A 15,324-nucleotide genomic window follows, 5' to 3' on the forward strand; every position below is an offset into this window, starting at 1 on the left:
CCAACCTTAAATTCCAACTTTCCAAAGTCTCACATTTGCACTTTCAATTATCACTAGTAATAATAATTTATAAGAATGTTTTGCAATAATTTCTGCTTGAGACTATAAGGAGTTTCATAATTAGGAACTATTATAAAACTGGAAAACAGATGACTAAGTGGTTTCCATGATATTTATCTTCAAATCTTATGACATAATCACAAGCTCACTTTACTTCTTATTCTTGAAAAATAAATGTTATTTCAACTGACGATTTCTACAGAAATAAATAAATATTGGCATAATTAAAAGTCACCCGAGAAAGCATAATCTATTCATTATCAAATTTGTATTGGTGAAATCAGTCTTAACACTATGTCCACTGCATTTTCCTTGGTCACCGTGAGCATAAAATGACAGGAAATACAGTACTGCCAAGTAGAACTACAGGTTCCCAAACTACAGCAAACATATCTTGTCAACACAGCCCGGTGCATTTTTTATATAGTTAAACCCCCAGGCAAAAATCATTGTTCACGTTTTTGGGTGAAGTCACATTGCACTGTTTTCACTTTGAAGTGTATGGTATAGATGTGTTACTGATGGATATGGATATGACTAAAAATAAATATAGTATATATGCCAATAATTCACCTAACCTACAAAATTAAATACAGCACAATCTATGAAATTAAATAGAGCACAACCTGTGAAATAAAGTAAATCATATCCAAATAATACTTGGATAGTTTGAATGGATTTTCATCTGATCTCCTGCATTCTTCCAGCTTGCTTTACAGATTGAAATTCAGCTTCCCAATCCACTGAACAAAAATTATTTGGATAACCCACCAAAACCATTGAGGAAACTGGATTAAAGAAGACCCAAAAAGACACACATGGTTTGCAAAGCTTGTAGCAAAAAAATGTGCTTGGCCTTAGGGCTCATTCTTCAGTTCTCAGCTGCTGTACTGGGACTAAGTATTCACACTGTTGGCTAGAAAAATATCCTTCCTCTATGCAAATGAAATTACAGATCCTGTAATTACAGACCCACAGATGGCAGAGATGCTCTGTTACATGGTCAGCCAGGACTAATTGGAACTTCCCAAGAGGAGTCAAGGATAGATTTTTCCTTCAGTTCTTGATGTACTTTACCCAAAACAGTCAAGACTATTTTACATTAAATTAACAACTGAAATAGCCTCCAGACAAGAAGTGGACAAGTAGTCATAAAGCTTTCTAAAAAATATGCTTTGATGCAAAATATGAAATTATGACAATTATCTATGTTCCTTATAAAGTTTCCAAAATTTTGAGACCTTTGAAATGTCACCATCTACAAACCACAAAAATATCTCAAGAACATTCATTGAACCAGAATATTCATTAAAGAAGGCATATTTTGTTTGTCAGCTACCTGACACTAAATGAAACTCAACAACCATGATGGAAGCATAACCTTATCTCACCAAAGAGAGCAGGGTAATATACACAGTCCCAGGAAATGTCCAGCAAATCATCAGGAGTACTTCAAGTCAGGCTTTCATCTTTCTTCAGGTTTTTGATCAGGGTATAATTTGTTATGAGAAACAGTAAATACATATTTATACTTGCATATTCTATGGTTGACTTTACAACCTACTCAAGTTAATGTCACAGAAAAGATTCAAATATATTTTTATTAAACTAATAGTTTTAATGTATCTACAGTACAATGACCACATGCATTAAACTAATCTTAAAGAAACTGAATCTGCATCTGACAGAAAGTATAAGGATTACAAAATGCATGTTGATGCTAGTAATTACACCAGACAGTAACTGTTCATAATTTCCTTTCCTTTGAAAATATACAAATAAAAAGTTATAAGTACTACATTTATTGAATTATTTTATCTACTTATACTCCTGGCATATGCTTATATATTTGTGTGAGTACAGACACACGTACTGTATGTAAATACATTGACACATACAGACACAGATATATTGACAGATTTATTGACACATACAGTAATGCACTGAATTGCATTCCCATGGTTTCTTCCTTCACACACTGCTTGTATTTTTAAATGGCAAGCTCTTCTCTGTGAGAATAGTATCTCCTCATGCCGTTGGCATGGTGTTTGTATTACAAAGGGGTTTATTTCTGACTAAATTCTGTGTGCTGCTGTGATTCAGATGTGAAATAATGGTCCCTGGTGGGTATTTGTCTGACATAAGTGAGAAAAGCAGGATGACTCATCCAAAATTTAATAAAAATTTATGAATAAATTTTGAATATTTATGAATAAATAAATCCAGTTTTGAAAATATGTTTTCCAATAACATGTATGTCAACTTAGAGGTGTGTGCATTATCCTACGGGATTAAAGTTATGCACAAGTTTTCAAAATTTGTTAACAGCATAGTGCATATCAGCTTATCAAAACTTTTGTAGCAGGAAAATAAGAAGGAAAATTATGACAGAACAAAATCTCAGGGAAAAAAACTCATCAGATATTAACCTCATTTCTTTTCACTATTTTTATATCTCTTATGCTTCTATTAGTTTTTGTTTTCTTTGTAGTCTTACACACAAAACCACAATGAAGACAAAAAACATTCATCATTCATTTTAACTAGATTTCTTCTTAAATATTCATTACCATGATGTGTTCCAGTTTTAAAATCTAAAACTGTTCTAATTGTTTTACTTCCTAGGGCATCCCCTTTCAAAAGTAGTGATTCTGTTATTTAACAGATAACACGTGTGTACTTGCTGTTTTTCTGTTGATGTTGACTTCTCCCTTCCATTTCCCAATTTAAAGAAATAAAGAAGGAATATATAGAATGTGCTTTTTTTTTTATTTAATTGTTTATAAAGAAGATGGTTTGGAGTTCAAATTTTCTACCCACTACAAGTCTGTGAAAGTAAAAGGCCTTGAATGGAGGAAGTTTACTTCCACCACATAAAGGACAGGTCTGGGTTCTATTGAAGTAAAATACAATGACCACAAGATTTATGGATACAGAGTGAAAACATTCCACCTTCTTGTTACAGAAAGAACCGAAATGACTGAACAACTCAAAGAGATCTACTGCTGGCAAAAGAGGAAGAAACACTTAAAAGGTAAGAGGGGAAATGGGAAACAAGAGAAGACATCTCTGATAACACTGTGAAGTTACTATGCAGGTGCAAAGTGCTACTAATTCTACATTTAGAAACTCCTAGTTCTGTCTGATGATACCTCACATACATATAAATAAATGCTCTTTCAACCTAGAATTTTCTGGACATAATGCCTGAAGTAGCCATGCCTATGGTAGAAGGACAAATTTCTACACTGGTCAAGCAGAAAAGTATTCCTTGTCTTGAAAGCTCAGCAGACTACATGTGAGCAGCAATGAGTAGTGAAAAAAGTTTCTGTCTATTAGCCTGCTAGAGATAATTAAGAGCACCACCACTACGCTTGCCTTTTGATATCCAATCTGCCTTGGTACCTTCTCTCCATCAATTCAAAAGTAACTTCAGTAATATTTAGAATGCGTACATCGGCTTTTCAAAACAAAGGGAAATGTTTTCAGGCAGGAATAAATAAACTGGTGGCAGGAAAGCTAGCCTAAACCTACACTGACTTTAGGGTACTAAACTTGTATTAAGGCTTAACTCTGATATGGTTTTGAGCATTCTTACAGTTGTTTCTATTGGACATTCACTTTTTCACAGGCAGCATGCCTGTCCTGTTTCTTCAGCATACGCCACATTCTGATGTGTACAAGCATATGCCACAGAAACATATATGAGATACTGGGAAATGCTCAGTCAGGTGCAGTACACACAGACTTTCTATAGTCAAGGTAGATTCATGCTTGGATCCAAGGCAAATAATAGTGCGAAAATATTTCCTCTTCAGAATTTACCAATAATTGTTTCTGAACAAATTTGAGCGTGGACTCATGAGGCAAATCTAGGCTTTCCTACAGCTGAGTTAATTGACCGAATTGTAATTCATGTAGACTCAGATTTATTTCACACCTCTCTCAGACATGTTCTAATTTTTATCCTCATACAGCAAATGTTAATACAGTATAATTTGTAGTTTTACTTTGTGAAACTAGGAATAGATCAGATAGCATATGGCTATGTCTTTGGAAAAGATAAAAAGATAGAGGCGAGAACTTTCTGAGTACACCATTTATTGCAAAAAACAATATAAAAATGTCTCTGGAGATGATTGTCTTTTTACAACAAGGGCATTTTAAATAGACTTGGACTTACTTTAATTGTACAGAAACCAAGGAGTGTTTTAACATGAATTTCAACAGTAAAAAAGCTACATCAGTATTTAAATATTTATGAAAAAGAATTTAATATTTACATGATGAATGTTCTTTCCTTGTCTTCTGTCAAATGGTGAATTTCTGGGGAATATTTATGAAAGTACTTTCCAAAAAACATGCTAAGGATTTTTTAGGAATTAATGTCTAGCTTCGGAAAATGTAGCAATTTAATGAAGAATTTGAAGTGATATTTCATTTATGAAGTTTTATTCTAGTACTTTGTATTTCATATCTCTCTGACATGCTTTGACATTTTCATGATGAAGATTTAATAATAAAACAATAAATAAATAAGTTAAGCTCCATCTCCCTATAAATTAAGCTCTAGGAGCACCTCTTGCTCTCTGCAATGAATTTAAATTGAAATGTTTCACTGCTGTGATCTGAGGAACAGACAAGTTCCTTAAACTTCTGCCTTTTTCTATTGGCACATAATGTTTTATATTTTGAGTAAGCCAGTTTAAAAGACGTTGCAAAACGTATATGCTTATATGCATAAAATGAAATACTTGTTCATACCTTCAAAGTCTCCAGTACTTATAGGCTGTGTCTTCCCTGGTGGTTTCACAGAGAGATGTTTATTTTCATTGTTTTTGAACAACGCCAGTCGCACAGCTGGGTCTAGATGACAAGAACAAGTTAAAATCAAAGGTCAGACCAGGCTCATTCGTTCCTTCAAGCAGTTTTTCACCTTTTAGCCACTTAATAAATGAAAATACTTTTAAAAGTAGGTTTTATATTCACAAAGGATTACACTTTCTAAAATAAAGCCATATAAATACACGTGCAACTGAGAATCAAAGTCATTGTTTTGCAATTTTAACACTGTTGATCTTTCAGCTCATTCATTTACAAGTTAAAAATAAACTGAAGCATGTATTTGCAGAAAATATTTTTTAAAAATCTGGATTTTAAACTTGAAATTAAAGGATAAATGTTAACAGGGTGCATATCAAGCAGTGCTTCTAAAAGCTTTGGGTCAGAATTATTCAGCAATCTAAATTAAGACATTTACACCTAAAAAATGTTAACAGGGGCCAGCTTATTTTTTGAGGCTAGGGTTTTAGATAATAACCTAGGCTTCCTCCATCCTCCATCCTAATTGAAATTAAAAAATTGAAATTAAAAAACACCCCAGAAGTCTACATGCTGAAGTATGAAATTTTGATCATTTCTTTACTGTTACTTTTGAAAGTTTGCAAAGAGGTAAAGATGAGCAGATAATTGTATATAAATCTGTATAAACATATTCCTAGACTGGCAAAAAAATAGAGTTTAATTAACAAAAGCTACACTGATGCAAAACCACACAAGTTGGGAGAAGAATTTTCACATGTTATTTACAATGTGAAGGAAGAATTTTTTGCTAGGCGCAAGAGGACAGTCAGAGTTTAAGGGAAACGGTGCATCAGAAGGAATGCGAAAATTGTGGGCACAATGCAGAATAAACCAGTGATAATACTAAAAAAAAAAATAGGGATTGAAAAGAACGTAGAAACAAAAGCAGACACACAATGATGAGCAAAGTATAAAGAGCTCTGTAGGTATGCCGTGGAGCAAGGTAATATGATTAACAGAATGCCAAAGAAAAGATAAAAGAAATATGTTTAAAAACAACGCAGTAGCCCAAACAGATAGATCCACTCTCAGGAATATGAGAAACAATGAGGCAGAAGAAGCTTATCTACAAAGATGACTAAAAACAGTTCAAAAAGGTTAGGAATTAGTAACGAGGAGAAAAAAGCAATGGAGCTTATCAAGCAAGTAGAAATGGCAATCTAAATTTTCTCAAAGAATTTGCATGTAGCAAAAATGAATATGTGAGACACTGCCAGAGCAGACAGAGCAGAAAAACAGGTTATGGAAAGACTCAAAGAGCATTCAGACATAATACATTGAAATTACTAGTTATGTCTCGGGCTTCATTTGGAGTCCCTTACTTATCTCATTAGTGTTTAGTGAAAGAGTTTGTAAGACCATGACAGTACTGCAGCAAAGTAAATATCTTTCTTGTTGGTTTTCTTATTTCTGAATGATCAGAATATCCTGGTAAGATGGTGAGCAACTTCTTAGGAATTTTAACAACAATCTGTAAATGTGGTTTTATAATGTAGCCGTCTACAGCTGTAGCAGACACTTCAATTACAAACTAATGGTACATAAAGGGATCTTAAGAGCCCAGCTTTTTCCCAGAGAATGGGAAGATCAATTACAAGCCTGGAGAAGATCTCTAATGGGGTGTGGTGCTCTAAGAGATAAGGCATTGGCAAAACACGTCAGGATGTTACAGTGTTTTTGGTCAGTCCACACTGCAGCAGCATGTGGTTGACAAAATGTTCTTAATGGTGCTAACCTCTCACAAAGCAGCAAACCCGACTGATGAAGGCATGGTGGCATGTGGGGAGGGAGTAAATTAGGTCATGCCTTCTTCACAAAGCAGAATCAGCGTTGCCTTACAATTTGTTATCTCAAATTGGCCAAGAGCCTCTGTCATATGATTGTAGGATGATTATAGCTTTCAGATTAACCCACAGGATGTCATATTTAGAGAAATTTTAACTCATTTTCACTAGCTAAATTCAATGAAACTATCCAAGAAGCAAAATAAATAATGATTAGTTCCATTAGTTTCAAAGGTGATTATTAGAATGATTCTGATAATAGGATAAGTTCATTTACAAATTGTATTGCCAGGTTTGTAGATCCTTTCACTCTGTATAAATGGATAAAGTAGCCTTCCAGCTAAAAAAAATTTGTATCAGACTGGTGTTCATCAGGGTAGCAAATTTCTGGGATAGTGAATCACAGTAAGACTTGTGACTAAAATACCTTGAAACTGTATTACACTAAACTTTTCCTTGAAATTTTAGATAATAGAAGTTATAAAAAATATTTTAAGCATGAATTATTATTGTCTGATGTATAGCTCTAAGATACATGGCCATCCATATCCTGCACACAGATAAAAATGTACAAATACAATTTTTCATAATTGTAAGTTTTCCAATATCTAGCCTACAGCGTTGACAAAAAAGATTTCTAACTTCTTTCAGCTTTACGCAAATTACAAAAACCAGTGTCTTTCTTCAATAAAAGACCAAAGAAAAATTGACAAAATCATATAAAACTTAAGACAAAATGCAATTGAAATTTTCCAAACTAATTTTGATTAATTTAAAATAATTCCCGAAATATTATATTTTTTCCTATGTGGGTTTATTGACATTGCTCCAAAATGTTTTAAAAATATAATCTTTCCTTACCAACCTCCCACTCAATTCTATGAAAACACTAAGTCCAAAGTTAAACTATAGTAAAGATTTTTGGTGAAGTCACTCAGAGCAATTACTCCCAAGTTCAATTTCTCAAACTTTTATTTGTGCACAAAGATATCAACAGCAAAGTCTTCCGTGAACTGGGAAGAAGGGCAAATAATGGAAATTGTTCTTCTAAGAGATTTCCATCAGAAGATTTATCTTTTAATCTTTGCAAAATAACTTAAAGAATCTATATGGATTTAACACAGTGCCAGCTACTTGAATTTGTACATACCTGGATCACCTCAACCATTGCCTACCGCTCTTCTGTTATTAAAAATGAGTCTTTTTCTTTATCTAGTCCCAAATGTAAGCAATATTACATAGATTACTTCATAATACTAGTGCTTTTCAGTCTCTGAGTGAGCTGGGAAATGAACTGCATGTATGCTTTGATGATGAGCAATCAAATGTTTTAGATTTCACACAGAGAGCTGTGAAAGAGTCCAATAGTTCAAAATCATAGAAATATCTTCCTGGATTCAGGCATACTCATTTAAATGCGGCTTATCAGATGATGATCTGTGCTCTCAATCTAGAAACCAGGGAGATAATTTAATGTACATTCCTTGGCTGCCTCCAAATAGCAAAGTTAAGCTGGAAAAACACAAGATATGTTATGGAGATAATATGGAAGGAGTAGTTACTGCCTGATCTGGTACTACATTCCTAAGCTTCTTGTTAATACATGAAACTGAAAAATTAAAATATTTCCCATTAATTTTTGTTGTGCAATACCTGCAATTAGGAAAACATAATGTGACAACTTTAAAGAGATGATAAGACTAAGTTTTACACAGCAACAGATGTTTATCTATACTTTAAATTCATTTGGAAAAAAGACCAGATTTTGTTCCATAATGGCCTGGCAATTAGAACTCAAACTCATCCATGGTTGGAGTTCTCAGAAGATACTTCTATGCAGAACTGACAATCACAACAAAAGCAGCTTTTTTTCAGTTACTAAGAAAATGTAGATCAATAGTCTTTCATGTAACGTGTAATAAGGAACAATAATATGCCACAAATTTCATTCTGACTGTTAAGACGAATTATCTGTTTTGGGGTTGTGTATTTGAGGAAAGTGGGTTGAGTTTTTTACTGGTTTTTATTTCATTTTTTAACTAGTATTGAATTGCTGTTTAAAATTCTAAACTCAAATGAAAAATATATGCTGACATCTATGAAATATCTTTATCATTGTGTTCTGGTTCTAGTGATCAAAGTCCACTTCAGCTGCTTTTTACCCTTTAAAAATTTTTTTCCTGCCTATGTGGCAACATGTATTACCATAGAATCCTAGAACCATTAAGGTTGGAAAAGATCTCCAAGATCATAAGTACGTTTGACCAAACATCACCATGCCAAGTAAAGCACAGCACTAAGCACCATATCCAGTCATTTCCGGAACACTTTCAGGGATGGTGACTCTACCATCTACCTGGGCAGCCTATTCCAATCCTTAACTACACTTTCAGTGAAAAAAATTCTTCCTGATCTCCAACCTGAAACTCCCTCAGCACTGCTTGAGGCCATTTCCTCCTGTTCTGATGCTGGCTGCCTGGGAGAAGAGTCCAACCCTGGCCACAGCCTCCTTTCAGGCCTTGTGCAGAGCAATTAAGCCTCCCCTAAGGTTCCTTTTCTCCAGGCTAAACAACCCCAGCTCCCTCAGGCACTCCTCACAGGACTTGTGCTCCAGACCCTTCCCCAGCCTTGTTGCCCTTCTCTGGGCATTCTCCAGCACCTCAACGTCCTTCTTGCAGTGAAGGGCCCAGAACCAGGCACAGGACTCAAGGTGTGGCCTCACCAGTGCCAAGTACAGGGACACAATCCCTGCCCTGCTCCTGCTGGCCACACTATTGCTGATCCAGGCCAGGATGCCATTGGCCTTCTCGGCCATGTGGGCACACGCTGGCTCACGTTCAGCTGCTGTCAATGAGTATCCCCAGGTCCTTTTCCTCTGGGCCTCTCTCCAGTCACTGTTTCCTAAACCTGCAGCGCTGCCTGGAGTTGTTGTGATCCAAGTGCAGGACCCAGCACTTCAGCACCCTTGTAGAACCTCATCCAACTGGCCTTGGACCATCAATCCAGCATGTCCAGATCCCTCTGCAGAGCCTTTCTGCCCTCCAGCAGATAAATTTAGTGTCATCTAAGCAGATTTACTGAGGCTATCTTCGATTCTGCACCCCCACCCCCAGCCATGATCATCGATTAAGATTGAAGAGGTCCAGCCCCAATACTGAGCTCTGGGGAGTCCCACTGGCGACCAGCTGCCAACTGGATGGTGCACCATTCACTACTGCTCTGTGGGCCTGGCCATCCAGACAGTTTTTAACCCAGCAAAGAGTGCACCTGACCAAGCCAGCTTCTCCAGGAGAATGCTCTGGGAGGAAGTTTTAAAGGCTTTACTGAAGTCCAGGTGAAAAACATCCACAACCTTTTCCTCATCGAGCAGGTGAGTCACCTGGTCATAAAATGAGATTAGGCTGGCCAAAGCAGGACCTGCTTTTTCTAAATTCATGCTGTCTGGGCCTGATCCACTGATAAGAGAACTTTTTCTGGAGAGGAAAAGGTTAAGCAAGAAGTAATACACCAGTGTAGGAGAGGCAAGCTTTCAGCCATCTCAGAAGAAAAAGAAGTTAACGGAGAGGCTAATATAAAATCCACAGGATGACGGAAATTCCAAGTTAAGCAAGAAATGTGGTACTATTGTGCCAAGGCATCTTTAGGAAGCTAAGACTGTTATGAGCCACAGCCACTTAAGCACTGTGAGGTGCAATAATATCTGCAGAATTTAGATTTTGAATTAGAATTTCTATACAATATTATGCACCCAGGTTAACAGGAATATTTCTGACATTATTCCAGTTTTACTTGGCTTCAAATTTTCTGGTTTCTTTCCCAGACTTTTTGTATTATCTTAATGTATAGTAAAAACAGTTGAAGCAGACACAGCATACATTTCATATCAGTAAAATGCAGGCTATAGCTTTCTTCAACAACATAAACTAGCATACATAACATCAGTGGGTTAGGGCATACAGGCCTTAAGGCCATCAGCTGGTGGGACTGGTCTGCTGCAATATAAACCTTGCCTGAATCACTCCCTATCATAAGGCTATGCTACTTTAAGCTCTCTCTCCCTTGCAATACAATACAAATTCAGTGCACTTGCTACTATTTGCCATACTTTTTTCTTTACTGAGAAGATATGTGGCCTGACATATGAGGTAAGATACTCCTTGGTTACTTCTACATATCTAGAGTTTAACTTTATACTTCAGCAATTCAGTCTAGCCTTTGAGCCTAGGCAGTGGAGAACTATAAGTGCTTTTACAGTGAGACTCAAATAGCCTGTTTTTGAATCATATTTTAAGAGGAAATTTCTTTCCATAAAACAATGCAGATGACTAACTCAGATGTGGACTTCTATAATTATCAAATGGATACCATCACTGTTGCACTAGTAGAAGATAACTGTTTTATAAGGAAAATAAAAAGGAGTAATTTCCACACCTGAATAGATTAAGGATCAATGATGTTCAAGGCTGTCCAGTCCAGGTTCCAACCCAGCATATGTCATGAAAATATAAAAAAGCAACTGTATAACTCTCTGATAATGCAAGCTGGTTTAACACTTTGCATTTGTGAATCTCAGGTCTAAGACAAAGGACTTTGACAGCATATGGAACCAGACAACATACTCTGACAGCTAGTTTGTTCCAAGAGGATGCAAGTAATGAGATCTTTACACTCAATGATCAATAGCACAGAAAAGATGTTTGGGATTATAGTGCAATCTCAACATAAAAGCTGCAGGTTTAATGTGAAGAGCTTTTAATTTATTTGTAGCTAGAATCTTTAGAGTTGTTGTTGCTTTGCATTTTCTCAAAGCTTGAAGTTTTACCTCTAAGTCAGATGTGTAAGTAGGTATAACATCAAAAATTGCTTCTTTATACCTTATTATTCCCATTTCTAAGTGGCTGCTGGTTGCCTACTTTCTAGTGGGTATGAATGTTTATCACAAAAAAATTATTTTCTTGAAGTTAGCATACTTCAGCTACTTTCAATTAGAAAGCTAAAAAGGAAACAGTTGTAAGTATAACACTGAAGACCTGGAAATTCAAAAGAAAGAACAGAAATAGTATTGCTAAAATGAAATCCTACAACTCTCCAGATGCATATCACTAAGCGCAAGATAAATGAACTTCATTTCAGCAGAGATGAAGGCAATAGGATGGTACTTTCTATGGGAACATTAAAAGACAATGTTGACATCTACTTATTCAGATGAATTTCAGTCCACTTTTGAATATTGGAAGTAGTCAAATATCTTTTGTAATTCCTGCTTCAGTGGGGCTAAACTCAAAGCAATTGCTTCCCAGTGTGAACTGTCTCTCCCCAGTTACACTGAAATTGCTAAAAGTAACCTAGCATGAGCTGTACCACACAGAGAACTAGGAAAGATACTGGCAGCCTAATGGGTCTGGTTACAGTTTCCTGATCTGGAGTTGGCTAGCCTCAGGATAAGGTGTATCCACTCTAATTTAAAGGCTGAAAAGTCCCTCTCCCACCAGACCCTCAAAAAGACCCTGATTTACTCTCACCTCTTTCAGAGAATATACCTGATGGAAAACATAATTATATATGTAAAGATTCTTTTCACATGGAAAATATTTTACCAGGATAATTAATTTTTTTTTAGTATAAGATCATAGCTTTAAGATCAATTAAAAATGAAAATACTTGTTTTGATTGATAATTTCCATTATCAATTTCCATTAATAATTTCCTTACAGACCAAGGAAGGAACCAGTCAACTGTCAGTGTGCTGTATGAGAAAGAACAGTCAGCTTGATAACCTTTTTACTGAAAAGGGATGGAGTGAAATATTTTCAGCCACATTTGTTGATACTGGAAACTATGCTTTCTGTTCATCTGAAAAAAAACACTGTGATTTTAATGACTGACAGAGAAAATCATACAGGCAAATTATATACACAGGTTATTTTTGCGCTTGATGTAATAGTCAGCAAGACAAAAAAATTCTATGTGTCAAGAGGAGAAAATTTGAAACTATAAAAACATTGGGCAAAAGGTTTTTCAATTTTTTTAAAACTAGCAATGTACTTTGAGAATATTCCAAGCACTACATTAAAAAGCTCAACACCCATACATCATGTTGAATAATCTGAACAAAGTGAACATAAACATATCCATGAAATCCATTAGAACTACAACAAAAATAGGACAGTAAATTTGATATGCTCAATCCAACATCACTGACTGGATTAATTACTAACATAAGACAGACAGCATATGGAGAAAAGAAGATATAACCTAATAAGTTTTACTCATTGAAAAATTATAGAGAGGCCCAAAAATGGAATATATATATAAAACCTCAGCTGCACACCAAACACTTATTACTTTTTTTTAATAAGGTAAGATGGTAGGGCACCATGGAAAGCTATGAAGATTTCAAAATATTAACTTTAACTTCTTAACCATATACTCTCATTTCCACAAAGCATGATTTGCAGATTATATGTCTTTTTTCACCTATCCCTTTTATTATTTTTTTAAATTATAGATAATTTTTAATCCTATTTAGTCTTAGTCATAGTTATGATATTTACAGCAGAAAAAAATTACAGAAAAAAATATTGTCTAGATATATCTGTAGGCTGTTTTTTTTTTCCCTTCAAAGAGCAAAACATCTTTCAATATTTTCAACACTTAATACAGAAGAGTTTTGCAAAGTTATGCAAAAGAGTGTTGCTTGTGATACAAAATATAAGTAAATAAGGGTGCATTTTCTAAAGACCATTTAGTGTTAGGTCCTATTGTCACCTATGGTCTTAAATATTTCATGTACTATCAATATTTGACTAATATGTTTATTAATATATTCCAGCAACATTTCTATTAGCATCTCATAGTAACAACCTCTAAGAAAGGTTCATTGACATTAGAAGTACCTGAGAAGAACCAGAACACACTTGGATGAGAAGCTGAATAAGCTTTATCTATTTCCACACTAATTATATAATTTAAAATATTTAATGATGTACTTTCAAATATATCAAACTGTTGTTTCCATAAATAGTTCTTGCATAAGTCAAAATTTTTAACCTAAGATTTTCTGAAGAAGAAAATATATGAAATACAAAATGCAGAAATACAAATTCCACATCTAGAAGACGAGATACATGAACAGGAACAAATAAAATTTCTGCTTACCATAGCTGTCAAATATTCAACTTCAAAATCCAGTAGAATAGTTTTTCAAATCTAAATATGCTGACTTGAACTGAGTTGTTTTTATTGAATCACACTCCATCTTCATTCAAATTAATGTTTAATGTTGTACAAGCAAATTTTTAAAAGATAAATACTATTTTAAGAATGGAAAAATTACATCAATATAACCATTATTTTAACTGTTGACTTACCTAAACTTTTATTACTGTATTTTTTAGGTTGCATTTTATGGGCCCTCTTCAGCATTAACTGTGCAGTAGAAATATCCTTAAAACCCCTAAGGGAAGAAAATAGCTTACTAAATATTTCACATGTATTATGTTACACCAGCTGCATATTATTGTATAATACACTTTTCAAAAAGAATACTGTTGTGTAGTACTGATCCACAGTACTGAGTTACAGAGATAGCTGCAATTCCTATCTTAACATTACATTATTGCAACTTATTAAGATAGTTTCCTAGACACAAAAATAATGACAATAATTTTTATTTTGGTAGAAAACAGAGATTCTTCAAAAGTGGAAAGTAAAGAAAGTAAGCAACAACAGCCAACTATACAATACCTATTCTTGGAAGTCATTGTGTAAATAAAAGAGCTTAACATACCATTCTTCTGATATTTTCTCTTCTTTTTCTGACACAAATAAAAACTCCTTTTTTTCTTTACAGTTAGAAAGCTGTGACATTGTTTCCTTCCCTGCCCTGGAAACAAAGTATGAGAGCTGTACTGAAAGGTAAGTAAATATGAAAGGGTCTGGGATTACACTATTTTGCAGCCTTTTTTATTCTGCAACTTGTTTGTGCCTTTTAAAGGCACTTTTGAAGCTTGGAAATGATACCAAAAAAATCCTTTTTAATACTCCATGAAGGTTTTATCTTTGAGAGTAATAAAAGTCTGCCATCAATTTGAAATGTTTACATTTCAATTACTTGAAGCATATTTCAGTCCTTTCACAGAATGCAGCTGTTTAAGAAATCCCTTTTAATCTTTATCTAGTCTTAAAGATCTCTATTTCAACATCTTTTTCATAACATATATGAAAAATAGAAGTTTTATGATTTGTAGTCAAACCTAAATAAATAAAACTACACATATATATTCTTATATTCCTAATTATAGTAGTCAATGAAAAATAACAACCGAATTTAATACATTTGGTTTTAGAAAGTAAATACATCTTAACTCCAGTAATATCACATTCACCAAAAGGAGCAAAAGCATCAGAAAATAGCTTCTTATTCTCCTTTTTATTTTTGTCAAATCCAAATGAACTAAATACAGTTTAAAACAATATAATTTAACTTACCTGCTATGAAAATGGTATTTTTCTGCTGAGTATGACTGTGGTCTGTTAGCACACTGCCAAACTTCTTGTGGTGCTAATGGCAAACTATTTGAATGTTCACTGGAATCTGAAGGCCTAGAAAACTTCT

The 15,324-nt window shown here is 34.5% G+C and overlaps 1 protein-coding gene across 1 annotated transcript in view; it reads right to left on the reverse strand.

Moving 5' to 3' along the window:
- LRRIQ1 (leucine rich repeats and IQ motif containing 1) overlaps positions 1–15,324 on the reverse strand; it is a 104,458-nt gene that overhangs the window by 35,750 nt on the left and 53,384 nt on the right. Inside the window, exons 20-23 of the mRNA XM_058023624.1 lie at positions 15,198–15,322; positions 14,497–14,592; positions 14,078–14,163; positions 4,825–4,926 (exon numbers count right to left, since the gene is read on the reverse strand). Coding sequence (XP_057879607.1) covers positions 4,825–4,926; positions 14,078–14,163; positions 14,497–14,592; positions 15,198–15,322 — 409 coding nt within the window. The remainder of the gene's footprint in view (positions 1–4,824; positions 4,927–14,077; positions 14,164–14,496; positions 14,593–15,197; positions 15,323–15,324) is intronic.

This window comes from Melospiza georgiana, chromosome 4, assembly GCF_028018845.1.
Source record: "Melospiza georgiana isolate bMelGeo1 chromosome 4, bMelGeo1.pri, whole genome shotgun sequence".
Classification (NCBI taxonomy): Eukaryota; Metazoa; Chordata; class Aves; order Passeriformes; family Passerellidae; genus Melospiza; species Melospiza georgiana.